Source organism: Nematostella vectensis, chromosome 10, assembly GCF_932526225.1.
Source record: "Nematostella vectensis chromosome 10, jaNemVect1.1, whole genome shotgun sequence".
NCBI classification, from domain to species: domain Eukaryota; kingdom Metazoa; phylum Cnidaria; class Anthozoa; order Actiniaria; family Edwardsiidae; genus Nematostella; species Nematostella vectensis.
The window spans coordinates 14,362,086-14,389,849 of NC_064043.1; the positions used below are offsets into that span (position 1 = coordinate 14,362,086).

The window sequence follows — 27,764 nt, forward strand, 5'->3', positions numbered from 1 at the left end:
GTAAGTAGATGATTGACAAGGGGTTTACCCAATCACAAATCGAGGAAGTCGTACGGGGTCACGTGGTTACGCATTGTGCGTCACAGCTGCGAAGACCAATTCTATCGAAAAGATTCGCTCGAAGAATTTGTAAGGTTGTAAGAGAAGTCTTCCCAACATGTAGGACGAAACGAAATATTTACGGCGCCTCACGCTACTCTAGAGCCATTCTAGAAGCTCTTTGACTACACGTCTGAGCCGTCTACTCACTATTTCATTGAAAATCCTTCATTTTGGCGTTAGAAGTGTGGATATAGAGACCTGTGGATGTTAGAACAGGGCTTGAAACTGGTCCCGACCAATCTCTTATATTGGAGCGAATGTGATCCGAGTCACCGAATTATTTTTCGGCTGGAACATTCATCATGACACAAAGCGAAGCAAGTGCTAACTATATGGGCAGTTCTTTCCCATATTCTGGATCAAATGCGGGGTATGTAACTGATAATTTCCGATGCCTTTCTTATACTAAGCCACACACAATATGGCGAAACGTACCACTCGTAATTGCTAAAATGGTCTACGGTTGCTCGTAGAGATGTTGCAGAAATTGGATAATAGAGTATGCTTTTCTGTAATTCCTCTTTAAAAATTACTGAGGATTTAGGTTGGGGACTAGGCCTAATGCTATGGTGTATATACAGATTTATTTCTCTGTATTTTTAAGATCCTGACGCCCCCTCCATAACCATTATTAACCGTCTTCCGTGAAACTGGAAAACTTGTGCCCGGAACCTATGTATTTTCTTAATATTTGAAACAAAGCAGCCCCCATCCAACACAAAGTCACATACACCTTCCTTTTTAAAGCACGAGAGTCTTTTATGACAATTTTTGAGTTCTATAGAAGTGAGAATATTTGAGTTTGAATCTAAGAAATAATCACGAAATCGTCAGAACTGTTGTTATGTTTTTATCGTTAGAGTTGTGTGAAAGCAATGCGAGTCATGAGATGATTGAAAAACTAACAGACTAAATGTTTTGGTTTGATTAACGTTTGGACGATGAACTGAAATAGAGAGATAAAATTATGGGGAATTGGGACCCAAAGGGCCATAGCTTAGGTTTTGTTTTTGGCGGAACGTGCCTTTGGTTTGTTTTTGTTCATTGGCAAGGTTTATAATTCCTCCGCCTAAGCCAGTTGCCTCTTTATTCCCCACCAGATTAATTCCAAAATGGCCTTCATGCTTTTATCTTGTCTTGTATTAATCTTCGTTAAGTTTGAATCATTGTATGTGCTTCATTTAGAAGGCAGAATATTCGAAACCTCTTTCGAATTTCATTCGATTTACCTGTTAGCTTGTCTTCGATAAAATATCGCGATCTATAAACTCTTTTGTTTTCTCGTTTACATAAACCATTCATTTTGGCTCATCAGATCAACATTATCCCTGCTCTGGCTTTATTCTCGTGATACCGAAATCTGTCGAATTCTATTCTGAAGAAGGGCACGATTAAAATGGATTCTTTTGAGTTTCAGACGGGTCTTTTGCATGCTCGGTTGATTTTTGTCTTTCAAAACAGTATATTCTGATTGTCTAAGCTAAACTTTGCCATGCTTGACAAATTTGATGTGCGGCCACTGAGCAATCTTAAAATCATTCATTTTCTTAAGGTTTTATTGTACTGTTATACTGTTATAGCGATAGCAATAAAACTCGGAGGATATCAATTTTGTTAGATGTTGTACTTTCCGAGCGCGTGCTCCCTTGTAGATAATAGAAATGTGTTCATGTTGGTTTCATATGGTGTAATATTTGCCCACAAAACCGCTCTGTTTGGCGAGGTCCGTGCAACATTTTCGATCCAGTGTTGTTTTGTTACGTTTGGACGAACACGTCCCCAGCTAGAGTCAAACGATTTCAGTATTGAGTATCAAAAGACAGAAGCCAATTTTATTATTACATCAAATAGTAAAAAGACATTAATAACACTATTATCGCTTTAAAGTTGTTCACTTTTTAACGAACAAAATAAAACCCTATAACATTTCCCTACTTGGTCTCTTTACTCAAGCTGTTCTCTGATTAAACTTTCTAAGTGAACATGCTACGAATGCTGAATAGTCTACTCGTGTTGCGCCAGGCACAGGTATCTATACCCAATGATAGCTATGTATAATCTTTATTCTTTGAAATGTTTTTATTTGAACCATAACAAAACACTGATGATTGAATAGTTGTGGCTGCTTCTGGAAGTTGATTGTTTAATCGTTTATCTCCGAAAAAAATATAATCAGCTATTCTGGTATAATTCTAATATGATTTGATTGGAGTAAGGCCCTGTTGTGGTTCCATTCCATAAAGTACTGTCAGTTTTCTATGTTGGCCGTCATTCTACATTCTCAGGGATTTATCCACATTGAATTGAAATCCCAAACATAACATTTCCAAAGGTGATCAGTAGTTTTCCTTCTTGGTTCTGAGTGGGTATTTTCACAGGAAACACCGGGCTTATGTAAGTTAAGTATTAGTTTTTGTCTAGACATTTACTCATTTTGCACCCATATGATGTAATCTGACTTTCCTCTAATGTCCCCCACATGTGTGAAATGTTTCCTCCATTTTATGTTATTCCCTGGGGGCAGGAATTATTTCCCAGTTAACATAACATATTTTAGTCTACCTTATGATCTTGCCATAGCAAAGAATCATTGCATTAAGACAAATCGAAATAACACAGCAGTCTTTGTATTTAGCTTTTGACTATCTTGTTTCTTTATTTGTAAGCAATATCAATGTTCATTCTCTTTTCTAGGTATTTGTATTTATTGTTTCCAGCCCATCTTATACATTTTCTTTTGATCAGAATGTTAGCTGAACATGTCAAATGGCTGGTCTTTATTTGTTTGGATAGAAAGCTATTGTGGAATCTCTTTTAGCGGCACTCAATTAAGCGGTCACTCTCTATTCAATGGTCCAAAATGTTCTCACTCATATTTACTATAAACTTGACCCCTTTCTAGTGGTCACCTCTATAAAGAACTTGCCAGCCAAGTCTTAAGGGTGACCGCTTGAGGTGCTCCAAAGTCAGTTGTTACCCAGATTGTCCCATGAAAGTTGCCTTTTTTCGGTGGTTAATAAGGGGTATGCATATTACTGAAAACATCTTTATCACAAAGCCCCTCTAAGTATGTAAGCTATGTATCATGGACACTGAAAACTAAACACAACTAAAAAGCACATTCTACAAGCTATAACCCAAAAAATATGTTTGAGTCATTTTGTTTTCTCTAATAGAAATTGAAAAATTATGTTCCTTGAATAAGGACATGGAAACCCTTAGGTTAAATGTACAGAGTTAAATCTTTTTGGTAGTTTATAAAGAGAGTGGTTTGTGACACCTTTTAAACTTATTAGACTATAACTGTATATGGAATAAGACTTAACCTTATTTTGCCGTCATTGTTCTGACTTGGGCCAGTAATGACATCATAGTGCTACCTTTTTTTTCTTCATAATCACCTTGAATTTGTAACATCGCAATCAAGGGAGCTATCCAGTAGCGGATCTAGGGGGAGGGTTAAGGGTGTTTAACCCCCGCACCCCACCCCTTAGGGCTGCCAGAAAGCCATATGTAACAAAAAAATACCCCCTCCCCCTTTGTCACTGAGCCAAGCCCCCCCCCCCCCCACCTATAGCGAAAAGCTAATTCGCCCCTGCTATCACATCAAGAATCTAGAGAGTAGATCACTTCAACTTCATTTATGAACTTTCTTTATGAATTCTCTATTTTTGTTATGATCAAGGGAAACTTACATTGACATTTAGAATGTGCATACTAATCATATTAATAATCATTATTGTGTTTTATTTTTGAGTAAAAGAGAAAACATGTATGAAATATTGTTTATTACAAGCTAGTGACACATTGGCATTCTTGCATTACATTTTCAAAGCTTTAACATGCTTAATTTTGGAACAATATTTTTTTACTTCTATAGTAAGAATGTAGCTTTAGTAGTTTTATTCCGATGCTGTGGTATTTGTAATTCAGAATTGCAGAACAATCACCCCAAAGTACCGTCACCCATCATAGTTGAGTTTGATTCCACCACTCAGATAACGATCGCTCAACATTAAAAATGTTTGTCCTTTGAAGCTAGAAAGTCATGCAGAAGTTGATATTCTCATCCACAGTAGTTATTTTGATCAAGCAACAGCAAATTTTAATGTTTACTTTTTGATAACAGTAGCTTGTATTTTCGTCTTTGGAAGCAAGAAAGTCATGCAGAATCGCACATTCTTGTGCACAGTTGTTATTTTGATCAAGCAACAGCGAATTTAGCTGTAACAATGATAAGATTCTTGTTTGTTTGTTAAGAACACGGTAGCAAAATATTGCTGTTGTCGGACCCATTTTTGCAGTAAATAACATTAATAAGCATTGTAGAGAAATAATAATTTCACTGCAAGAGGGCAATCGTTTCTGCCCCACTTTCAAAGTAATGATATTTCAGGTTATATGTACTAAATATATATATTTTTTGTCAGGCTTTCATTACAGAGAGAAGAGGAACGAGAGAAAGCACGCAGAAGGAGAGCTCAACAGTTACCAAGAGCAGAGGCTGTAAGTGATGTTACACATTGTTCGAGTTTGAATTTAGCATTGCAATTTTTCAGGTGCAATTCCTAGTGTAGGTGACTTGCAAATAATAAGAAAGCAGCCCTCTTTCTGTTTTTCCACCTCTGACCAGGGTTGTATTTGCTTGTATGCTTGACCAGCCTTCTGTGACATACATGTTAATATACACTGTGCCTAGTCCTGTAGAGAAAGCAAACTGTAGTTAAATTTAGCTGCCAGCAAATTTTGCTACTTGTTGCTTTATGAACACTGGCTCGATTTCTAAGCCAACTAAGAGATAAACCCCTTAGGGAAAATTCTGTCCATGTTGCTATTTAAAAATAGTTCAAGTTCACTTGCTTAAAACTTGCTTAAAAGGAAATATGATAAAGCAACGAGAATGTTTGAAGCAATTAGAGTGATTAAAACATTTGTCTTTTATCTCATTTAAAGAAAAAGTCAAGAAATGTTTCTACATTTCCATAACAATTCATGTTTTATATTGATCCTGAATCGTGAGGAGTGCCTAACTCTTTCCCTGATCATTCATCTTGCAGACAGCTATAGCACTTGTCAGGCTTGGTGACTCAAGTCAGAATGCTTGACATTTCCATAGATGACTTTTCTTAGGCGTAACCCATTCAGATCTCATAAAAAATATATATGAAAATAGTGAAATATTATTACATAGTTGCATAACAAGTTTTAAGTCAATAAATTGCTTGCCAAGATTGCTAGGGTTATGTAAACAGTGAAATCAATTGCCCCCCCCCCCCCCCCCCCCATGTGTCTCTGAATGATATTGATCGCCTTATTTTATGCTGCATATAATATTTAAAACCAGCCCAGAAAATATGCCACCCCCAGCATTCGATTTAGTTTTAGTTGCGTATCATATCATAGATATATAGATATCATAGATAGTATCTATTAATGATAACAAAGTGTTATAATTTAGAACCCTTATAACTCCTACTAACCTCTATAGAAACTCCTACTGTATTTACTACTTCAAGTCTTTGTTTTGTTTGTCATTATGAACCGATAATCTTTTTTTACTTGTTATCTGAGTTTTTTTATACTTTTACAGGATTCTCAGCCTTTGCCCCTCTTTCCACAACCCAGAAAGGTAAGATAAAAATGATCACTTGTAAACTCATGTTTGCCTTGCATAATGGTCTACCATGGGTTTGTGCAGTCATGGATATCATATGGGAAACAGAGAGTACTGCAAGTGGTCAATGAGAATTGACCACTTTTTTTTTTTTTGGAGGGGGGGCAGGGGTAAACATGCCCCCTGCCACACCCCTGTGTATATTTACATTGGTATTTTCTTGACATGGTGCTGGTTAAGATGCTTTTTTTTTCAATTATTAACAAGTTTGACCCTTGACAGGCACCAAATCTAATAAGGGAAATTTTTAATTATGCGCTTTGTTTGTCACATTAATTGTGATCATTCTCCCTCTCTTTTTAGGTACAGACCATCAGTGATGATCCACTACAGAACTCAGTACAGGTAAGTGTTGTGTTTTCACTGATTCATAAAGAGCGTCTCCATAATATGCAATGTGTTAGTTTGTAAGGTGTTGTAAAATCGACAACAGCTTCCTCCCCTAAGCATAATGTTTGTTTTGCAGGCCGCTCTTGGAGACTTTGACATAATATCAAAGTCGATGCATCAAAAGCAATACTTATTGCTGGGAATCGGCCAGGTCCCCCAGACCCCAGTTGAAGGAAAGAAAGGCTTTAATTTTGAGGGAAAGAAAATGGACAAGAAGGAATGCACTAATAATTTGTTCTCCAAACTCAATGCTGCTGTTAAAACTGACAAATCAGCTAGCAAAATTCAAACAACTACAAACAATGAAAAACCAAAAGCAGAGCACAAAAATTCTTTAATATCAAATCAAAAAAAATCTCCTTTGAATCAAACCATTGACCATTTAAAAAAGTCACCTAAGAAATCTTCACATGAGGCAAAGTCTCCAACCAAATCAACTTCTTCACATGATACCAAATCTAAATCTCCATGCAAAGCTACCAAAGAATCCAGTTCAAAGGTCATGTCCTCCAAGGAGATTAACAAAGAGTCTAGTGGTACTAAAGACTTGGACGTTAAAAGGGATGCTATTGTCCCTAGTTCCTCAACCATAGTTAATAGCTCGGCCATCAAGGACTCCTCATCTGCATCTAAAGAGAATACTTCAAGTGAAGCAAACACATCTAAAAGCCTTTCTAGCAAGCAAGAGGAGAAAGAGACATCCTCCAAGCCCAAACCACCTAAACTCTACATTGTAAAAGGGTATGTACCTTGATAACAACTTTTGTGACCATGTTGGGTATTAACAGTATTAGTTGTATTAGTGTAGGTAATTTTTTTACCAATGAACCCTAATCAGTCATTGTTTACATTCATTATTGGATCACAAAGTACAGTATGCGGTGAAACCTCAAAAATGCCTTCAAAAAGCAAATATTTGTACTTCACTTACCAAATTTAATAATAATAAAAACATGAAGAAATCGATACTTTTCCACACTTGGTGGTATTTTGCCTGGATGACAGAATGGCAGTGAACAGATACTCTCTAGGGGAGGGTGCTTTTGGAGAAGTCTAGAATTGGCAATTTTTTTACCCCCCTCCTACCACATACCCTCTTGAACTTTTAACTATTTGAGACCAAGTTTCAGACTAATGGAAATGATTCAGATGATACCATTCACAGTTATCTCATTTAAAAATGTCTGATTTCGAAAAATAAATTATTGAATGTTTGAAGGAGGTTATTGTCAGTAAAAATAGTAGCCTTTCATGAAAGGGTAGAGATGTGGGATAGACATGAAGGAAGGGTTCTGTTCAGGTAGCTGTCAATGGAGTACCCAGTGATTGACAAATCTTTTCAGGCCATGTCGGATACTCCTGGGTAGTTTATTAGATGGAAATTCTTGTTATCAAATAAGTTATTGTTCATTTGAGTCCCAATTTGATTTTATCCAAGCTTATATAGCTGTATGTCAAGTTTGTTTTTTGCTTGTGGTCAAACTATTTGAGTCTAATAATTACACTGAATCTTGTTGATAAATAAGTCCACTATGTAAGTTGGAGATTTTTTAATCCTACAAATTAAATAAAGCTTCCAATTATTCATCACATTTCTAGTCTTTGATGTGCTTATATACTATAAATCTTATTTTGAATTTAATTCCTTAGCCATTAGCATTTTCTGTGATTAATATGTGATTAGCTACTGTGTTTGTTTTGAGCCGAACTGGAGCCAGCATTTTCATCTTTGTCACTTACACAAGTTATTTTTTCTTGTAGGGGTTCAATGGCTATAGGATCTGAGGTAGGTTTGTAATAATTCTCCTGATTCTATTGTAAATTTTTTAACATTTCTATCAGTACATTGCCTTTTGTATCCTTTCGTTGAACCATATCAGATTTATAAATAGAATTCTAACTATTTTTTCCATAAGGGTTAATGAATATGTAAAATATCATTTTATGAAGACTGTAACAAATTTAGCTGATTAAATTAGAGAAATCTTTCGAATAATTTAGTATTTTTTTCAGGCTAATCTCAAAATCATGAAAATGTTTGTATTTAGAAGACTGAAATTTGTCTTTTTCTATTATGTTTTACCATTCTTTTTGATTGCCTTTGAGGCTCCACTTAAAACTGTTACTGTTATTTTTTTTCTACATCAAATTTTTATTAAAAAAATCTTCAATTTATTAAAAATGTGATTTTGTTTTAAGATACATTTCTCCCTATTTTAGTCGCATCAGAAGATGTACTCTTCAAGTTAACAGGTTTATTTTCTGAATTACAGTCCATTTTCTCAACAGTTCATGCTAATCATGATCTTTGTGAGTGGTTTAATTTTCAGGTGCCCCACTGTGACAGTACATTTCCTAAATTGAACATGTTATAATGACAATGATCAGACTTGGGTTTTAGATGTGAGAAATATTGAATTGCTTTTGCAATCTCATGTGGTTGGGTATCTCCATGAATTAGTATGCTGATTAATTCTTATCTCCATTCTAAGAGTATTAATCATTTTCCCTCTTATGCTATTGGTTCTTTTTGCACAAAGACCTCTGTCGGCCAACTGTTATTACAAATTTAATATCCTTTAAAGAAGATATCATGGATAGTATACAGTGGTTTAAGGGGAATTGTTGGGATATTTTCCCCATTGTTGGCTTATAATACCATCAAGATAACTTCAAATGAACACAATTCACACCTGAAGGTATATGTACACTTTTTGGTTTGTGTAATGGCTCTTTACCAGTGGATTAAACCCTAGAATAACCAGAGTAATCATCTCCTTCTTTTTTATATTGATGTTGTTGTGATTCAATTTTGTGCCATTGAAGTAGACTTCATGTTACATAAAAATTTCTGTTCATGAGCACTCAGAGTTTTAATTACTAAATCTCAAAGTTAAGCAATAAGAAGCATGATTTTATTAAAGAATATTGTGGGGTTTTTTCTGTGGTGAATATAAAGTTTTTACTCATCACTGAGAAAAAAAAAGTTTAAGGTTTGATTCTGAGATTAAATCTAACCCTCACACTTAGCCATCCTTAGATATAGGAAGGATCTATGTCTCAAATATTTTATGGAGATGGTGGTTGGTCTGAAAGACAGGGACAGAACTCCATCACCAGCTGTCTGCTAATTTGCATGACAAAGGAGAGCCTAAGAAAGAGTTTAAACCTTGAATGAAAAACCCAAAAATTAGAGAGCCTCCACCCTAAATCGAAATTCCTTGTTTTGGCATGAACATTCAATACTATTGTTAAGCTTGCATCCCCTTGGTATTTATTTCTAAACACAGCTTGTCATTGCTATTTTAACTACATGAAATTTATTTTCTGTTTGTAGCTTATTTTTTAAAAGTTTTGGTAAAAATAATAATTTTGACTTATTTTATGAACGGAAAGACACATGGCAATTAACGCTAGTTAACCTAAATCAGTCATCTGCTACCATTTGGTCATGCTTGCACTGTGCTTTAATGTCCTGGACTTTCTAAATTATTATAATAGCTGTGTTAATTCACTCCAAACAAGTAGCTGTTTAATACATAAGATCATGTAGAAACCGTATTCCTAAATCAAAATTATGTCAAGGAAATTTAAGTGCTGCAGGGTGTTTTTCACATTTCTTACAGTATTTTATTACTTGAGGCCAGAACTTGATCTTCTGCTGTCAGTGTTCTAAATGAAACCCAATCATATTTTGAGCTGTGAAAGCAGGTGAATTCAATGCAAATAAATATTCACTTGGTTGTCATTTATTGCTTTTAATTTTGATTACTAGCAGTGCTATTTTTCTATTCACTTTAAGAACATAACCCCATGGAGGATACCATTGGCAATTAAGTTGTTTTATCATTTATTCTTAATCCATCCCTGTTTGTGTTTTCTTTCCTCTATTTTATTCTGTATCACCACAGCTTTAAAATGTGTCAAAGACAGACTAGCCTTTAATGTTTTTATAGAAGTTTTATATCTTAAACTTTAAAGAAAGAGTTACAAGACTGACTAAGAAATCTTGGTTGCTTTAGTAACAGATTCTGAAGATTTAATATCAAGATCAGTTAGTGAAAATTGAATATTTATGCATACAATGTTCTAATCACCAGTTTCTTGTACAGGATAAAGCTTTGAGTGGTGAAAGTAGCAGTGTGGAGAAAATACTTGAGGTATCTCCAGTTAATTGTTACTTCCAACAATGACTTTGCTAAAGGCAATCTTTCATGAGATTCCATGAGCCAACAATCCAACTTTTACTGACGTTTTTCTTGTAACAAATTATAAAAATTGAATCTCTTGATTTTTTTCTTAAATCTAATCTTGAAGCTTGGTTTTCATTTCTTTTTTACTTTTATTACGTTATTTGCTACTCCTCACACAAAAAATGTAATTTTTTCGACATCCTCTTTGAATGTAATTTAATTCCAGCTTTTTTGCCCACTGTTGTAAAAAAAGATAAAAATTTTCATATATTCAAAGTCAAATTAAAACAGTAAATAACTCTGTTGTATTTGCCTTTTTTTACGTAACATGCTTATTTTTTAAACACTTGATTACACCAACAATTTATTATTAATTTGCCAATTGTTCACTCACTGGTGTGTTTTTTCCCTTACCAGGAGATGACTCAGCCGATTCCTGGACCACCATTGACTGGTATCCAGACGCCACTTAAAGTTAATTCCAGATTTGCTTTCCCTCATCTCACAGTTAAGCAGGTACATGCTCAGATTCTTCTGAAGTGGAATATTAATTTTTTGTTTGATATCTCATAACATGAAAACAAAATTCCTTTTAATCAAAATAAGCTCACAGTCAGAATGATGACAAAGCCTCTTTACCTCTTCCTGTTTTTTTTGCTTGTTTTCCTCTTTTACTTAATAGCTTCAGGTTCATACATAAAGGATCTCTTTCTTTGTTAGGACTTGCACTCAACAAACATATTCTATGCTTTTTATGTACATTTTTTATAAACATTCTAACTTGTCCTCCTGTATTGGTTTTCAGAAACATAGTCCAAGTATCCACCTAACAAATGCCACCAAAAGTGAGTAAGGAATTAAGTGTAAAAGGGATGCCATGTATTTGATGTTAAAAAGACAGGTATCCTTCGAAAGAGTGCGATATTTCGAACTGAATTTCGAAAACAAATGAAATGACTAGGTGTTCTTTGCTAAACCACGAAGGCCTAGGACTAATAATAAAATACCATTTTCAATTGGCTGGTGGCTAGGAGCCAATGAAAACTCGCCTAAGATATTTTCGCGCAAACAATAAACTTTTTCAAGTTATTTCGTGCTTTCCTTTGATAATAAATGTAGTTTGGGCGTAACAGTTGATACTCCGTGTAATTAAGCGCCTAATTCAGTAAAGAATCCTACAAAACTTTGATTTTTAAAGAAAAATGTATTGCAAAATTCAGCGCTTAATGATTGATTTTCCGCGTAATTTAGCAAAGAATTCCGCATAATTTTGAGTTTTTTTCCATGTAACTCCAGAAGCCCTGATTAGGCACATTATGGGGATTGTGTGATAGTCATGTTAACATTTTCCTTAAATTTTTTATGTTTTTGTATTTCCCTTCCCTTCATAAGTTTTTGCAATAGCTTGCTTTACAACATAGCATTTCAGCTTTTGCTCCCCTCCGTGGTGTAAACAATGCGTGGTTTTGATTCTCGTCTATCGCCCGTTTTACATGGTGGGGAGGGTTGACTGACTTGTTTTTGTTTCCTCAGATGAATCCAACGGTCTACTCGATCATGACTTGATGCTGTCTGATAGCGATGATAGCGACGATGAACAGGTCTGTTGTTGTATGTCTTGTAATCACATATCTTCCATTCTTTAATTTAAGCTCTGCCTGATATAAGTCAAATAAAGTATTAAAGAAAAGAAGTGCTGCAGATAAAATCTGGCAGTTAAAAACTATCACTAATTAGCTATTGTTTTCAATTTTGAATATAAGTATAAGTATTATTATCAACATATACATAAAGTATTTGCTTTGGCTTTTGAATGTTTCTTTGTAATTCAACTGGATTTAGTTTGCTGCAGTAAAACAGTTGTTGCACAAGTTGGATCTTGATTCATAAAGGAGGAGTAACACAGTTCTCTAAGCACAAATATTTTAACGATTTTATTATAATTTTAGTAGTTATAGTATGATTACAGTCTAAACATTTTTTGCACCCTAATATTTTTGCTATTTGTATTTTATTAGAGCTTCAGCCAAATACTAAAATTTAGCCTGTGTTAGTAATTAATAATTATCATAAGAAGTGCTTGGCAAGACAACTACAGGTTCTTTTGATGTCTGCTTATCATTTTCTCTAGTATGCACTGTAAATTCACTAACCTTTTCCCTTACAAACATGCAAGGTTATTATTGTTCCTTAATACACATTTCTCCAAAACATTGTTACTTTATTCATTTTTTTATTCATTCCTGAACTAGAACATGTTATCTATTTATAAATGTAATAGGGTCACCATAAAGTCCCCAAACCACATCGCAAGACACTCTCTTCCTCAAGTGGTAGCAGCTCTGAGGGTAGTGATTCAGACAGCAGCGACAGTGACAGCGACTCTAGCGATGACGAGAACCACTCCCTTGTGAATAGCCCAACAAAGACACTTGCCGATACAGCCAAGGTGCATTAACTTGCATTTCCTAAATACATGCCTATTCTGAATATCATAAGGTTGTATAATTTAGCATAATATTATCTTTTGATGTTGATAACAACTACCTTTTTATCTTAGGATACTTGAAAAATAACAAATCACAAAATGGAAAGTTTTCCTTTTTTTTTCTAACATGAAGAATGATTTGTTTATTCTTAATAGCTATATATTTATATCATTTGGTGGGGTAAGTGCTATCAGTTTCCTAGCTACTAATTGCATGGAATACAGTGCATTTTTCTTACATGGTTTAGTCGTCCTAACAACCAAAGACTGTGGCTCTAAAATTTATTTTGGCCCATTAGTGTGAAACAATGTCAACTAGCAACTTCCATCATTTTATAAAATACCTTTCCTGCATTATTTTGATACTGTAAAATAGAATTGAGCTGCTTTGGTTAAAGGATGGATAGGAATTTACCACGATTCAAGTCAATTTAATTTACTACTGAAACAAACATCTAATTTACATAGTGTTTCATAGGATACAAAAGCATGCTAAAAGCGAGTTAGGCTTGATCTTTTTTGTTATTATAGTCAAAGCACACAAATTTCTTAATTCATTTTGTTTATTCTTAAGATGATTGACCTTTCTATAAATGCTTTGCGACCGTTTTGAATTTCATTTTCATCATTGTTCTGTTTGCATTCTTACATAAATTATTTGTAACTAACATTTTGTTAATAATGAGTGTGTTGTTAACCACTTGCTAAGCTTTAACAAATTTAGTTGCAATTCTGTTACAAGCCGTTTGTTTTTAACATACTCAGAGCATACATTTTTCCTGTATTGTGAAGGCAGCAGTACAAAGATGTGATATCAAATGTATTTTAGATGTGATTTAGAGGTTAATTAAGAGGTAATAAACCACTAAGACTGTATAATTCTTGTTATGCAGATGAGTAATGAAGAACGCGCATGGGGCCTGGGTGATCTACAGAAAGCATTTACAGCTCCAGAACCGACCACCAAACCACCAACAACCTCAACTAGCGACCCAACACTCTCATCCCTTTCCCTCAATACAGTGGGCGGGGAGGGACTGCGTGGGAACCAGGCAGCCCCGCCACCTAACTCCAAAAGCACCCTCAATACTAATGTTGAGGGTGGACCATTAGACCCCATCTTTGACCTGGATGATGGCCATACCCTCTTTTCTGGTATCGACCTGCCAGACTTCCTGGCAAATGGGCTGGGTGACTTGTCACATGAGGTACCCAATAGTTTATTGGAGGATGTGGTGAAATCACGAACTATGGATAATGTAAATACTTCTGAAAATAAGGACAAGGCAAAAGTGGATAATAACAATCAGCAATCTGGCGATAAACCCTCTAAAGGGAAGGATAAGAAAGACAGTTACTCTTTGAAGAAAAGTGGTGACTCCTCAAGAAAGAATGGTGAGATTGAGAAGAATTTGAAAGAGAAGAAGGCTAAGGAACAGGAGGATAAGGCATCAAAGGCAGCTGTCAAAAAGCAGAAAGCAGCTGAAAGTGCAAGCATAAAGCATGCCGAGAAACAGGGTCTCAATTCTGAGAAAATAGTTGCTAAAAAGAAAGTGGAAAGTCGTGAAAGCTTGGACAAGAAGCGGAGCAAAGTAAAATCTAGTAAAACTAGTGGGAAGCCTGTTCATAGTGACACTGAGAGCGAGGAAGTTGATGTTGTCACAGTAAGCTATGATCGGCCTCTTCTCAACCGAACCAACTCTTCCTCATCAGAACATGAGGTCTATGTACCTAATAACCCCCACAAAAATAACAACAGAATCAAGAAGAACCAGACGAAGACCGTGAATGGCTTGAAGGAGCATGTGAATGGCAAGTTATCACCAATAGTATCGCCCAAGGATGAGATTTCCACTGGGGAGGTGACCAAGGATGAAAATGGTAAACCAGATTCACTGGTTGTCAAGATTGATTTGGCACTGCTGAAGAGGATACCACGGATTCCAGGCACCGACTCTGTCGTGGTAAGCCTATTATTATTGTTTTATCTGTTTTATATCCCATCTACCAAATTGCAAAATGTGGTACAACGATTATAAGCTTTGATTTTGGATGTTTATTTTATTTGTAAATAATGGTAAATAATTTTTAAGGGGAGGCTAACAGTCTACTTTACACTAACAGATCAAGCTTAAGAATGCCGGCTCCCCTGCCCCCGGTAACGATAGCTGGGACTACCCCAGTCCACAGAGAGGCAAAGTCTCTAAGCGTCATCTCTCCATTGAGTTGAGTGATACTAAGAAGATAAAGCAAGGGCAAGAAACCAAAGAGGACCTCAAAGAGTAAGTCCTTACCTCTTAAATCTGCTATAAATCCCCTTAGCATTTTCTTCAGGGATCCCCAGATTTAGAAAAGTCATGACAACCTGCTCCACCAAAAGTAGGACATACAAATTTGTTTTGTTTTTTTTAGAAACAGGAAATAAAAAAAATTTTTTTGGTTGGTAACCCTCTGGAATCTCGGTGTACATAAAATCTGACACACTCAAAATCAACTCAAAATTAATGATTTAGTTTCATTTTCACACATCACTACGTGGTTTTTTTTCAGATTACTTGCTTATTTGTTCTGACTTTTTCATTTGATTTTCCTCAGCCCTAAGAAAAAGTCATCTGACAGAAAAGATACACTCTCCAGGTAAGCAACAAGTATTACTCAATTGAACCAGTAGAAGTATGGCTTTTCATTGTCTATTTTCCTTAAAAATCGTGTGAAGGCTGTATTAAAGTCAAATTTGTAGCTTTGCAACCAGAAAAGACATTGTTTTGATGTCTAATCCACATACTTACTCTAAGCGTTAACTACAGTACTAATGGTGTTTTTTGCAGGCATCATACAGAGGAGAGGAGAGGGAGTGTAGGAAGCAAGGCAGACATAGAGGATAACCGCCGCAAGCGAAGCTCAAGTCGAGAAAGTGATCGCTACTCCAGCAAAAGAAGGCGACATGACAATGAGCAGGAAGAAAGAAGCAAGAGCAAAGAAAAGCTAGTAAATGGACTGGACCGGGTTGACGGTTTTGACAATGCCCAGGAGACCAAATATAACCCTAGCAATAGTGTTGGTAGCAAGCATGACCTAAGCAATGGAGTTGATCTTAAATCTGACATCAGGAACGGAGGTGATCAAAAACATGATCTTACCAATGGTTTGGATCACAAGTCGGAGCTCAGCAACGGACTTGACCACAAGCATGGCAGTCAACACAACAAATTCCAGTGTTCATGCAGTGAAAAGCCAGCAGCAAAGATGGAGTCTTGGATTGAAAAGTTGTACCAAGCCGAACCTAAACTGTAAGTAATTTGAAGTTGGTGATAGCTTGGAATGGCATAGGCTGACCTGTGCTGTGTTTTGGTACTTGCAGGACTCATAACCCCGATTACTATCTCAAGGAAGCCAAACGAATCAAGCACCTTGCTGATGGCATTGTAAGTGCACACCCTAGCCACCCATTCCATCACCATTCACACCCTAGCCCTTGGTTCCCTCACCATTCACACCCTAGCCACCCATTCCTCTCGCTGTACACACCCTAGCCACCCAATCCTTTCTCTGTACACATCCTAGCCACCCATTCCCTCGCCATACACACCCTAGCCACCGGTTCCCTCACCATTCACACCCTAGCCACCCATTCCTCTCGCTGTACACACCCTAGCCACCCAATCCTTTCTCTGTACACATCCTAGCCACCCATTCCCTCACCATTCACACCCTAGCCACCGGTTCCCTCACCATTCACACCCTAGCCACCCATTCCTCTCGCTGTACACACCCTAGCCACCCATTCCTCTCGCTGTACACACCCTAGCCACCCATTTCCTCACCATTCACACCCTAGCCACCCATTCCTCTCGCTGTACACACCCTAGCCACCCAATCCTTTCTCTGTACACATCCTAGCCACCCATTCCCTCGCCATACACACCCTAGCCACCGGTTCCCTCACCATTCACACCCTAGCCACCCATTCCTCCCGCTGTACACACCCTAGCCACCCAATCCTTTCTCTGTACACATCCTAGCCACCCATTTCCTCACCATTCACACCCTAGCCACCCATTCCTCTCGCTGTACACACCCTAGCCACCCAATCCTTTCTCTGTACACATCCTAGCCACCCATTCCCTCACCATGCACACCCTAGCCACCCATTCCCTCGCCATACACACCCTAGCCACCCATTCCATCACCATTCACACCCTAGCCACCGGTTCCCTCACCATTCACACCCTAGCCACTGGTTCCCTCACCATTCACACCCTAGCCACCCATTCCTCTCGCTGTACACACCCTAGCCACCCAATCCTTTCTCTGTACACATCCTAGCCACCCATTCCTCTCGCTGTACACACCCTTGCCACCCATTCCCTCACCATTCACACCCTAGCCACCCATTCCATCACCATTCACACCCTAGCCACCGGTTCCCTCACCATTCACACCCTAGCCACCCATTCCTCTTGCCGTACACACCCTAGCCACCCATTCCTCTTGCTGTACACACCCTAGCCACCCATTCCCTCACCATACACACCCTAGCCACCCATTCCTTCGCCATTCACACCCTTGCCACCCATTCCCTCACCATGCACACCCTAGCCACCCATTCCCTCACCATGCACACCCTAGCCACCCATTCCCTCGCCATTCACACCCTTGCCACTCATTCCCTCGCCATGCACACCCTAGCCACTCATTCCCTCACCATGCACACCCTAGCCACCCATTCCCTCACCATGCACACCCTAGCCACCCATTCCCTCACCATGCACACCCTAGCCACCGATTCCCTCGCCATTCACACCCTTGCCACCCATTCCCTCACCATGCACACCCTAGCCACCCATTCCCTCACCATTCACACCCTAGCCTCACCATGCATTTTTGTCTCCTTTTGCAGAAGGATACAACTGTTCGGGCACACAAGTACTTGGAAGCTGTTGTGTTCTTTGTGCGATGTGGAAAGGCTTTGGAGGTAACTTCAAAATATATATCCTACATAATGCCTTCAATGCTTAATCTCACTTTTTTACCAACAGCAAACAAGCGAGTCTGAGTGTAAGTCATATCAGATGTACAAGGAGACCATTGAGATGCTCAAGTAAGCTTTTTTGTGTATATGGATACTAGACTACATTTGCTAGGAATCCAGAAGCTTGAATTTGATTGGCTTGAAGCTTGCCTTTGATTGGCTAGAAATCCAGAATCTTGCCTGTCATTGGCTAGTGATCCAGAAGCTTCCCTTCTATTGGCCAGTAGTCTAAGTCTTTCTTGTGATTGGCTTATTCTCTTAGATATAGTTTTTTTTCTGCATGAGCAAAATGCCTATGTTTCTGAGGATGTGATTGGCTATTACAATGTTCTCTGTGATTGGTTAGGAGCAATTGGTAATATGTAACTGCCTGAATTTCCTTGGATGCTATTGGCTACTTACAAGATTCTCTTTGATTGTCTAGAAATAGCTGCTGTGGTTTTGTTATGTAAAACAGTAATACTCTCAACCATTTTACATCAGGTATGCGATGCGCTTGTCCATGAATAAATCAGAGAAAAACACTGGTGACAAGAGATTTCTGGCAATATGGTAATAACCAACCATTTTAACAAATCATCAGTGTTTTGACAGGAATAACTCAATCTCTATTGTGTATTTTCAGCATGCGACTTCAAGCCCTTCTCTACATGCGGCTCTTTAGACTCTGCAAGGACGGAATGCTCAAAACTTCCAAGGTATAATTCAGAAATACACCCAATTATTAAAACGCATCTAGAAATTATCAGTTTGTTTATTAGAAGATAATCTGATAGGGAAATAATGATTTTTAATATAGAACTTGAAAAAACAAGGGTTTTTAAAGAGATACTTACATCTCCAATATTGCATATTCCAAAAAGTACTTGAATGTTGTACAGTATTTAAGGGGGTTGCTGATGTCTAATCCTAACCTTTCACCTTTTTTTATCTTTTAGATTCTTATGGAAAACTACAAGGTAAGTTGTGATAATTCTAAAGATGATGATGTGCTTTTTGTGCTTGATTCCACAGTATTATAGGGTCACAGTTTTCTTAAACAGGGTTTGTTTTTCAGGCTGTACCTAAATCAGCTCAAGCACCCTCCCCGTACAGCAGTTCCACAACAAAGTAAGTACTGCATTCAATTCCTGGAATTAATAATTTGTTTCTCAGAACTTCTATAACTTATTTTTAATACATCCTTCTTACTGCCTTAATTGATATTTTCTGAATGACTCAATGTTAATGTGAGGTAATGTGCCTAGCAAAGCATTCTTCCTTCCACAGGATGACTGGCACACCGTCACCAATGTCCCCAACCCCCTCCCCCTCGGGCAGCATTGGCAGTGTTGGTTCAGTAGGAAGCACGGGTAGCAATGATGCAATCACTACTCCGTCTCGCACCAGTAAGCATGCGTCTGGTGCCATGGCCTCTCCAGTCAACACCACGATACCGCAGAAGATTCACACGATGACCGTCCAGCATTTGAACTACACTAACCACATGCTGTATGCGTACGACTTGTGGGAACAGTCACAGAATATATTCATTGACTATAAAGGTAAGAAAAAAGTCCTACAATATACAGTCAATTGACAGAACATTGTCCAGTTTGAGACTACACGGCAAGCCCACATGTAAGCATGGGTAAAAAACACTGCAGCACCTAGCTGCATATATTAGCCACTGCATAACTTCAGACATGCTAAGTGTCGTATTATCCATGAACCGTATTCAATGCAAATGCATTCAAATGAAGCAAATCGATTATTTCATCTCCATTTGCATGCATTTGCATTAAATACGGCTCATGGATAATACAACGTTCGAACTCAGCCTTAGAAGCGGTAGCGGTGGCTAATATATGCAGCTAGGCACTTCAGTGGTTTTTACCCATGCTTACATGCGAACTTGTCGCGTAGTTACAAAGCCGGTTGATGACAACCCTTTGTCAAATGACTGTATTCATCGACTATGAGTGAGAGTGACAATTAATTATTTATGCCTTCCCTACTTTCAGATTTTTTCTTGGAATTGGACCGGACTCTTGGCCCTGTAACATTGCACAGGTCTGTACTGCTTCTTATCTCTTTTCTATTGCTTATGCCGCTGATCTCTTGCTGTCATACTGCAATGCCACATAACCTGCGCAAACCATTCCCGTTAACCATCCTGTCCTAAGCTATGGCGAAGCTACCCGTTCAGTACAATGCCGTGAGTGTTTAAGCCAACCTTGTAGTCATATGTTTGTCTCTCAAACATTTCCCCTCAATATCCCTCTTTATTATATGTATTCAATCCCCAAGGTTGAAGAATTGTTTTACTTTGACTATACACAAAACCCTGCCTTCTCTATTGTTAAAAGTTTGGCTAAACACAAGCCCTTTCCTAACCCTCTTCTCAGCTCTCTGCTACACGTTGTGGAATACATTGACCAAGCATCCAAACGACTGTAGGACTCACAAATATAACAGAATACCAGATAGAATGGAACGGAATCCGGACACCCTTGGAAGAACGAATTGAAAGTAATGCTAATTGACTAAATGAATTCAAGGTACAAGCAATACGTGTAATGTATTTTATACCATGCACTCGCGGTGCGGCCACCACTAGGCTGACTTTTCCAACAAATGGAATATATGATAGGTAAATAGTAGGAAATCCTGTAATTTGTTATTATATTTTGTAGAGTATAATATTTTTTCATGCTGTGGTGCGACAGAAATCCACGGTTCTGTGATTAAATTCATGGGAACCAAATTAAATGAGCTGCGCCTGCTTACAATGCTTTTATGGGGGAGAGGGAGGGGGGAATTGACCCTACATTAACAAACCCTCTGGCATTGAATGTAAAATTATTACCAATAGCCTCCTTTTGGAGCCTCAAATAATGTTGATCATCCCTCCAAAAATAACACTTCCGATTTCTGTGCTCAAATGGAAGCACTTGCAGCCTGGATGAGGCCAAGCTCATTTAGCCAAGAGAGGTTTAGCCAACTCAACTTCTTAGAGGTTTAGCCAACTCAACTTCTAAGAGGTTTAGCCAACTCAACTTCTTAGAGGTTAAGCCAACTCAACTTCTTATGACCCTCAAACTTTGGGCTGCAATGCACTGTCATTTCACCACTGTGCCCTAAAATCCAAATTCTGACTTTTGAACTCAGGTGATGATACAGAGTTTGCCTTAATTCGAACATGGTGTCCGAGTTGATTTCTTTCTCCTGTGTTTTCAGTCTTTGATGCCCAGTCGAGCTTTTTCCCAATGTGGCTTAGCCCACTCCCCAACTTCTCACCCCGATTAGCCATAAGGCAGCGCGTAGCCCAAGTTACATGCTATTGACAAACGTACTACATAGAAGCGCGGAAACTAATAGATAGAAGCACATGTGTCGTGTCTGCAACCCAGTGGTCTAGCTCTATGGACATGAAACGACTCTCCATCCCCATAGTGTTGCTAAGGGCGAGTCGAGGGGGAGGGGGAGACGAGTTGTCACTTGAGGTAATGGGTGGTATTTAGGTAGTTATTTAAAGGTCTTATGTTATTCATTATTGTTTAGGGGTGTTCAAAGGGAGACACATTCTATTATTATTATATTTTTTTGTAAATACAAAACAAATAAAAAATGTATATTAAAAAAAAACTAGGGAAGTTTTAATTTTAGAAATAATGACAAACTATTTTTTTTTCAATTCTTTTCTCATTTCCAAACAATTATTTTTATGCGATTTACCCAGATCTTTACATTTTTCCTGTGGAAAACATTGTATGTATATTTATGAGGTTTTGACTCCTGCTGGCACCTCAACACCAACCGTCCCATGAACTGGACTCATTATTTTTCTAATCGAAAGAACTGTTGAGGTGGCGGGTTATTGTACTGGGACTATATTTTTGTATTCATTTAAATAAATCGGGATGAGTGACAATTCTATAACCCCTCCCCTCCCCCCATGACTACTTGCACCATTCTACATGCTGGATAAACTAGTCCCCGCCCAATCAAATTTAGACCAATCCGAGGGAGCGTACAGAGTTGGGGGAATTGCTATGTGATCAGTTAGAAATGTTCTCTAGGGCTAGTCTAGTACTACTGCGGCTCACACGACTTCATGCGTTTACTATAGAATCTGTAAGTGTCTTAAATGATGAGTAAAATATCGAATGGCATTGGAATCAGTTGTTGGACTGTTTATTGGGAGGCTCACCACATTTACATTAATATTTATTTTAGGAGCAAATATAACACACATGGACCCCTTAAATTACTGTATCCCCAAACCTAAACCGAAGCTATGTATACCACGTTTAATACAGATGGCAAATACACAGTAAACCCCACCAAAATAAAACCTTACAATACAACAGATTCAATGTTCTTTATTCAAGAGGGTGTACGACCTAATCAAAGTATTTTAACCCTTTGCCTATTGGGAAAAAAGCTGTGACTGAGGCTAAAGTCATCGTCGTATTATCCATGAGCCGTATTCAATGCAAATGCGTGAATATGAAGATGAAACAATCGACTCGATTCATTTGCATGCATTTGCATTGAATACGGCTCATGGATAATACGACGTTTGAACTTAGCCTGAGTTCTAGAAAATGCTGATTCTAAAGAAGCCAATGACGCCGCCATTCTATGCTCCCGCTCAAAGCCGAGTCACACAGCTAATACAAGCAAGTGACTGAAAAACTTTCAATCAAGTATCATTGTTAAAGTATCTATTTTCAATCGTGGATGGTTATTTTGATGTTTATTTTTAATGATAAACAATAACAAAGGAGTGGGCCAGCCCCTAAAAGCTGAATGATTACCGTGAAGAAGATAGGGACATACGGCTTCCGCGCGCTTAATCTCAGAACCAATCAGAAATCATTCGTTGCAGCGCCCGCTAGGAAGAAAACCAATATACATATATATTGATGGTCGTATTCACACGCCTCTGTCGCTGGTTCCATCCGTTACGGTACCATACCCCATAGAGAGAGGCTCGGTCAAACCTCTGCTGTCTCTCTTCACGCTCTTGTGACGTCGCAATCCAATCACCATGACAACGATGACTAAGCCAGCCAATGCCGTGACGCCAAATGTTAGCCCGGCCGCGGCCCCCGCGGTCAGGCCATCCCCAGTGGCCCCAGTGGAGCTCTGGGAAGACTTCTGTTCCTTTGGTAGCAAGGGTGGGGGCAAGCCAACGATGGCGGGGCCGTGGGTGTTGATACCGGAAGTGTAGTCCGCCACCGAACTAAATGACATGAAAGTGGGGATGCTGGATTAGAGATCTTGCACACCATCAACATAATAATTTCCGTTTAGGGCATTCCAATAAATCGGAGGTTTGTTTCCGCCTATCTTTTATTTTCTTATGAAAACACTGAAATGGAGATCCCTTTTATAAGTGCTATGGTGGACGTCCTTGGATAATGAGTGGTCGCAAGCTGGTCGCGCTTAAGTACTAAGTGGTCGCGCTTGAATACTAAGGGTCGCAAGTTAGTCGCGCTTGTAAACAAAGTGGTCGCAAGCTAGTCGCACTTGGATACTAAGTGGTCGCAAGTTAGTCACGCTTGGATTCTAGGTGGTCGCAAGTAAGTCGCGCTTGGATACTAAGGGGTCGCAAGTTTGTCGCGCTTGGATACTAAGGGGTCGCAAGTTAGTCTCGCTCGGATACTATGGTGTCGCAAGTTAGTCGCGCTTGGATACTAAGTGGTCGCAAGCTAGTTGTGCTTGAATACTAAGGGTCGCAAGTTAGTCGCGCTTGTAAACAAAGTGGTCGCAATTTAGTCGCACTTGGATACTAAGTGGTCGCAAGCTAGTCACGCTTAGATTCTAAGTGGTCGCAAGTAAGTCGCGCTTGAATACTAAGGGTCGCAAGTTAGTCACGCTTAGATTCTAAGTGGTCGCAAGTAAGTCGCGCTTGAATACTAAGGGTCGCAAGTTAGTCGCGCTTGGATACTAATTAGTCGCAAGTTAGTCACGCTTGGATACAAAGTGGCCGCAGCTAAGTGGTCACAAGTTAGTCTCGCTTGAATACTAAGGGTCGCAAGTTAGTCGCGCTTGGATAGTGGTTTCTTTGCGCGCTGTTGGCAAAAAGTTCACGTTATGTCTTTCGCGTTATGAATTTGAGAGAGTTTGTTTTAACTTTACTATAGCCACCGTAAAGGATAAAAAGAACATAAATAGTCTGCTTAGCAGCTGCGCGCGTAACACTAATCGCGGCTACTAAGCAGACTAGAACATCAACAACGTCTAAAATATGGTCACCATTTCAGCATCTTATCGCCATCATCATCCCCCTTTTAATCACCATCATCATCTTCTCGTCACCATCATCATACTACTCTACCATCATCCCATAGTCACCATAATCATCTTAATCTTAATCGCCCTTTTAATCGTCATCATCATTTTTTTCACACCATCATCATACTACTTTTAATCACCATTATCTTCTCATCACCATCATCATCTTCCTCTTTACCACCATTATCTCATCGCCATCATCACCCCCTCCTCTTTACCACCATGATCATTTCATCACAAACAGCATCTTCAACATCATCCTCATCATCATCACCTTTTTGTAGCAAGAAGCCACTGTGGCATGTTTCCAGCGCGTTTGAACCAGATCTGGCCGGTATCTTCATTCACAAGAAGCATGGGCACAGAGTAGTTATACACTGCGGGTGGACTGAGGTACGGCGGTCTCCTCACTATCGGTAGACCTTGCAGGTTAAACACGTTGGATTTGACGCAGTACTGTATCTCGCAGTTCGCCTCGATGGCCCCAAGGTGCTGAGAAAAGCCTGTCGGGCATCCTTTGGGCCAGCCCTGCGTTCCTGATTGGCTTACAAACAGTGAGAGGCCTGAGAGAGAGAGGGCAATAAGAGTTTATACCAAGGGACCGTGTTGCATATGTTTGAAGGCTGGGGGGGGGGCTACACTATAAAGAACACTGCCCCCCTTCCCTCATATGCATGCCCCCCCTGAGCAAGAAGAGCCTGTGATAGAGGAGATGACAAACTTATACCAGTAGTATAACCTCCGTGTGGGTTTCAAGATTTCCTTGGGGTTAATTTTAAGATCTATAATCATAAAACTTTTGAAGTCTGTTCACCATTGGTTCAAAAATGACTGAATGTTCTACTTAGCACATTGACCCCTCAACCGGCCTGTACCGGCTTTGGGAAGTACCCACAACCCAAAAAATTCATAAATGCAAAATAAACACAACAAGATCAAGATACTCAGGCATCAGTCTAAGGGATAAATGGTCTTGCAGATATGCATCCAACCAAGGTGTTGGCATCTACTCTTAAGCCAAATAATAGCACAGGTTCTTTGACAAATCTCAAATCGAACAAGGAGAGAAAAGCAGAATCACCCCTCTCAATAAAACGCTCAAAATACCAGACAAGGGAGAGAGATCAGCAAACACAGCTCAAGACACAAATAGATACCTTTATTCTGATCCTCCAGGTACATTTCCAAGGCCTCAAAACACAATGTCCACTCCTTGAAGGATTTTACAACCACGAAGATGTCTTTACGTATTGCAAAGCATTCTGGGAGATCCAGGGGAAAATTCACGAGGGGAGGGCCAGTCAACACTCCTCTCTCCAAAGTCAAATGGTTTTTTAGAAGTCTTTTCACCCCGAAGCCAAACAAATCAATTCCAGCTCATACAGACCCAGAATAGCAGTGTAAACAATTTTGGAATCAATTTGGTTTCTGAAAAGACAGCATTCAGGAGAGCTGTGGTGATTCATTAGAAAATTATTTTCTCATCCAGGCAAAGCCAAACGAGAAAAAATCATCATGAATCCACCTTTGCTTGCATATATCCATAAGCAAAGCACTCAATTATGCCCCAAAAGACTTCATGATGTCCTGAGACACTCTCCTAATATGCTCATAGCTGTATTTTTGATGAAAAATACAAGCAACCACCAACTTGTGCTGGCTTCAGCACAACGACGAGGGATTAAAAGTGGGGGCCGCAAAGCACTGTTGGAAAGCTTGGATACCGCTGACTAGGTGCAGGTGTTTGACTTTGACGGGCTGTATAAAACTCAGAATAGGGGGGGAGGTATCTGTTTTCAGTCTGTTTTTTGTAAATTCAGCTCAAAAAAAGCCTGGAGTCAATGGGTTAAACTTGAGGCTAAACTCAGAGGTATTATAGATGAATGCGGCACAGGGCTAACAGAGTAGATCATACCTTTATCACCAGTAGGAGGTTTCTTAAAAGCAAGCGGATTCCCCGCGTTGCAGCTAAAGAACCCTCCAAAAGGCAGTGACTGCTGGTAGCCCAGCTCATAATCGTCGCTGACGCACACTTTCATAGTCGCACCGAATTTCAACGCGTAGAACTTAAGGGGGCAGCTATGGTCTTGAGTGAGTGGGTTCTTCAAAACATCACTATACAGACCCCCAAATAGGTACCCGCTATTCGCCGGGACCGCGCTCTTAGCCACACACCAGTAGGTAGAGAAGCTACCGAAGCCACACTGGACAGAGCAGCGCTTGAAAAACAGCCACACACGATGGCAATCTTTGTGGCAGCTCTGAGGGGTGCGACCTTGGTGCACCAGCACAGGCTCATATCCCGGGGTGCAGGTGTAGTCGGCTGTCAGTGGGTTTTTCTGAGCCAGGGGGGCACAAGGGTCACTACTGGGTGAGCCATCCGTTTGGCACGTCTGGTAAACGCCGCCAAAGGTATAGTTATTAGTCGGGCTTTGACACGAGCCGTCATCCATGTTTGCTTGGAAACTGAAGTTGGGTGAGTCCATCTTGGTGCAACCTTTGATGGTATTGTGAATGTAGTATTGCTTGATGGCGTTCTTAACTACAGCCGCTAGCTGGAAGGTCGCTTGTTCGCATAGCTCGGGTAGACTTCCCGGTGTGATTGTATAATGTAATGGATCCCCAGATCGATCGACAGCTACTAGCTCATCCAACATCTTATCCTCCCATTCATTGATCGTGAAGTTCACTCGGAATGGCGGTCCGCCATACGTATATGTCGTGGAATACACAGTTGCTTTTGTGTACTCATCCAAGGTCTTAGTATCCGTGGATTTACTGTAGCTTCCTGAAGCTCCGAAAAAGTGAAAGAATGAGGCGCTTGCAGATGCTGTTATCTTGCTTTTGTCCTCATTGCTATCCGCCACGAATTTCTTTGTGAGATGATCTACTTTGGCGAGCACAGCGCCGGCATCCACACTTGAGACGTAATGCGTACCAAAGTCACGAACCAGAACCTGCGCTAGAAAGCTAGCATACGCGGTATTGTTATGCTGCAAATGCGACGCAATTTCCAAAAGTCGATCTTTGAATGCGGGTTGCAGAGGGCTATCTGGCTGGAGTTTAGCTGTGTAGAGGACGTGTCGTAATTGCACACGGGTTGTGACCGTCTTGTCCTCTACTTGATGCTTCTTGACCGATTCATACTCTGAGCTGAACGACCCACTCACACTACCGAACCCGAAACTAGCCTTGGCCTCCGCATTGATCGACTTGGTTGTAGTGGACGAGTAGTTGTTCCAGTGGTCGTAAAATTCCGCAAATGTGTTGACTTTGCTCTTCTTCACCGGATACAGAAACACATTATCGGGGATGAGGAACTTTCCATCGTCTGAGCTTCTGCAGAGCGAGTAATTCATGGCGGAAACTGCCCCCATATGCAGGTTTCGAAGGTTATCCCATCCTCCCCCTGGCAGAACCTCAAAGCGGAAGATTCCATTACCAAGCGGGCAATTTCTCGGGTCGCCAACCGGGTATTGGGAACCATTATTTGCGATTGCCTTGCAGATACATATCAGCAAAAGAAATACCCCTTTAAAAGCCATAGCTTTACAGTGTTACGCTTCCCTGGAGAATATGAATGGCCCTTAACCCTGCACT

The 27,764-nt window shown here is 39.5% G+C and overlaps 2 protein-coding genes across 3 annotated transcripts; one reads left to right on the forward strand and one right to left on the reverse strand.

Annotated features, from left to right (window-relative positions):
- Window positions 1-87: 87 nt before the first annotated feature.
- On the forward strand, window positions 88-22,039 carry LOC5509431 (AF4/FMR2 family member 4). Of its 2 annotated transcripts, XM_048733866.1 has the most exons (25): window positions 89-472; window positions 4,533-4,608; window positions 5,693-5,731; window positions 6,080-6,121; window positions 6,243-6,907; window positions 7,928-7,952; window positions 10,279-10,326; window positions 10,777-10,875; window positions 11,165-11,204; window positions 11,893-11,960; window positions 12,641-12,808; window positions 13,741-14,811; window positions 14,972-15,129; window positions 15,443-15,484; window positions 15,676-16,137; window positions 16,209-16,272; window positions 17,748-17,822; window positions 17,887-17,948; window positions 18,363-18,431; window positions 18,505-18,577; window positions 18,818-18,838; window positions 18,937-18,989; window positions 19,149-19,423; window positions 19,883-19,931; window positions 20,267-22,039. In XM_048733866.1, exons 1-25 carry the CDS (start codon window positions 405-407, stop codon window positions 20,316-20,318), a joined length of 3,864 nt encoding a protein of 1,287 aa, XP_048589823.1. In that variant the 5' UTR covers window positions 89-404; the 3' UTR covers window positions 20,319-22,039. The 2 variants fall into 2 exon arrangements, with proteins under 2 accessions (XP_048589824.1, XP_048589823.1); XM_048733867.1 differs by lacking the exon at window positions 10,279-10,326 and having other exon boundaries at window positions 88-472.
- On the reverse strand, window positions 22,040-27,764 carry LOC5509442 (macrophage-expressed gene 1 protein). Its single transcript, XM_048733868.1, has 3 exons — window positions 26,080-27,764; window positions 24,439-24,727; window positions 22,040-23,109 (listed from the first exon to the last, which is right to left on the reverse strand). The coding sequence occupies exons 1-3, from the start codon at window positions 27,707-27,709 to the stop codon at window positions 22,800-22,802; spliced, it is 2,229 nt and encodes a 742-aa protein (XP_048589825.1). The 5' UTR covers window positions 27,710-27,764; the 3' UTR covers window positions 22,040-22,799.

Bases quoted from the DNA above. Each gene is read 5' to 3' on its own strand.
- LOC5509431 (XM_048733866.1), top strand. From the start codon at position 405: ATGACACAAAGCGAAGCAAGTGCTAACTATATGGGCAGTTCTTTCCCA. The intron at 6,122-6,242 runs GTAAGTGTTGTG...TTTGTTTTGCAG, and splicing joins CACTACAGAACTCAGTACAG to GCCGCTCTTGGAGACTTTGA. The intron at 18,839-18,936 runs GTAAGTTGTGAT...TTTGTTTTTCAG, and splicing joins TTCTTATGGAAAACTACAAG to GCTGTACCTAAATCAGCTCA.
- LOC5509442 (XM_048733868.1), bottom strand. From the start codon at position 27,709: ATGGCTTTTAAAGGGGTATTTCTTTTGCTGATATGTATCTGCAAGGCA. The intron at 24,728-26,079 runs GTATGATCTACT...TCTCTCTCTCAG, and splicing joins ACCTCCTACTGGTGATAAAG to GCCTCTCACTGTTTGTAAGC. The intron at 23,110-24,438 runs GTGATGATGATG...CATGTCATTTAG, and splicing joins TGGCTTCTTGCTACAAAAAG to TTCGGTGGCGGACTACACTT.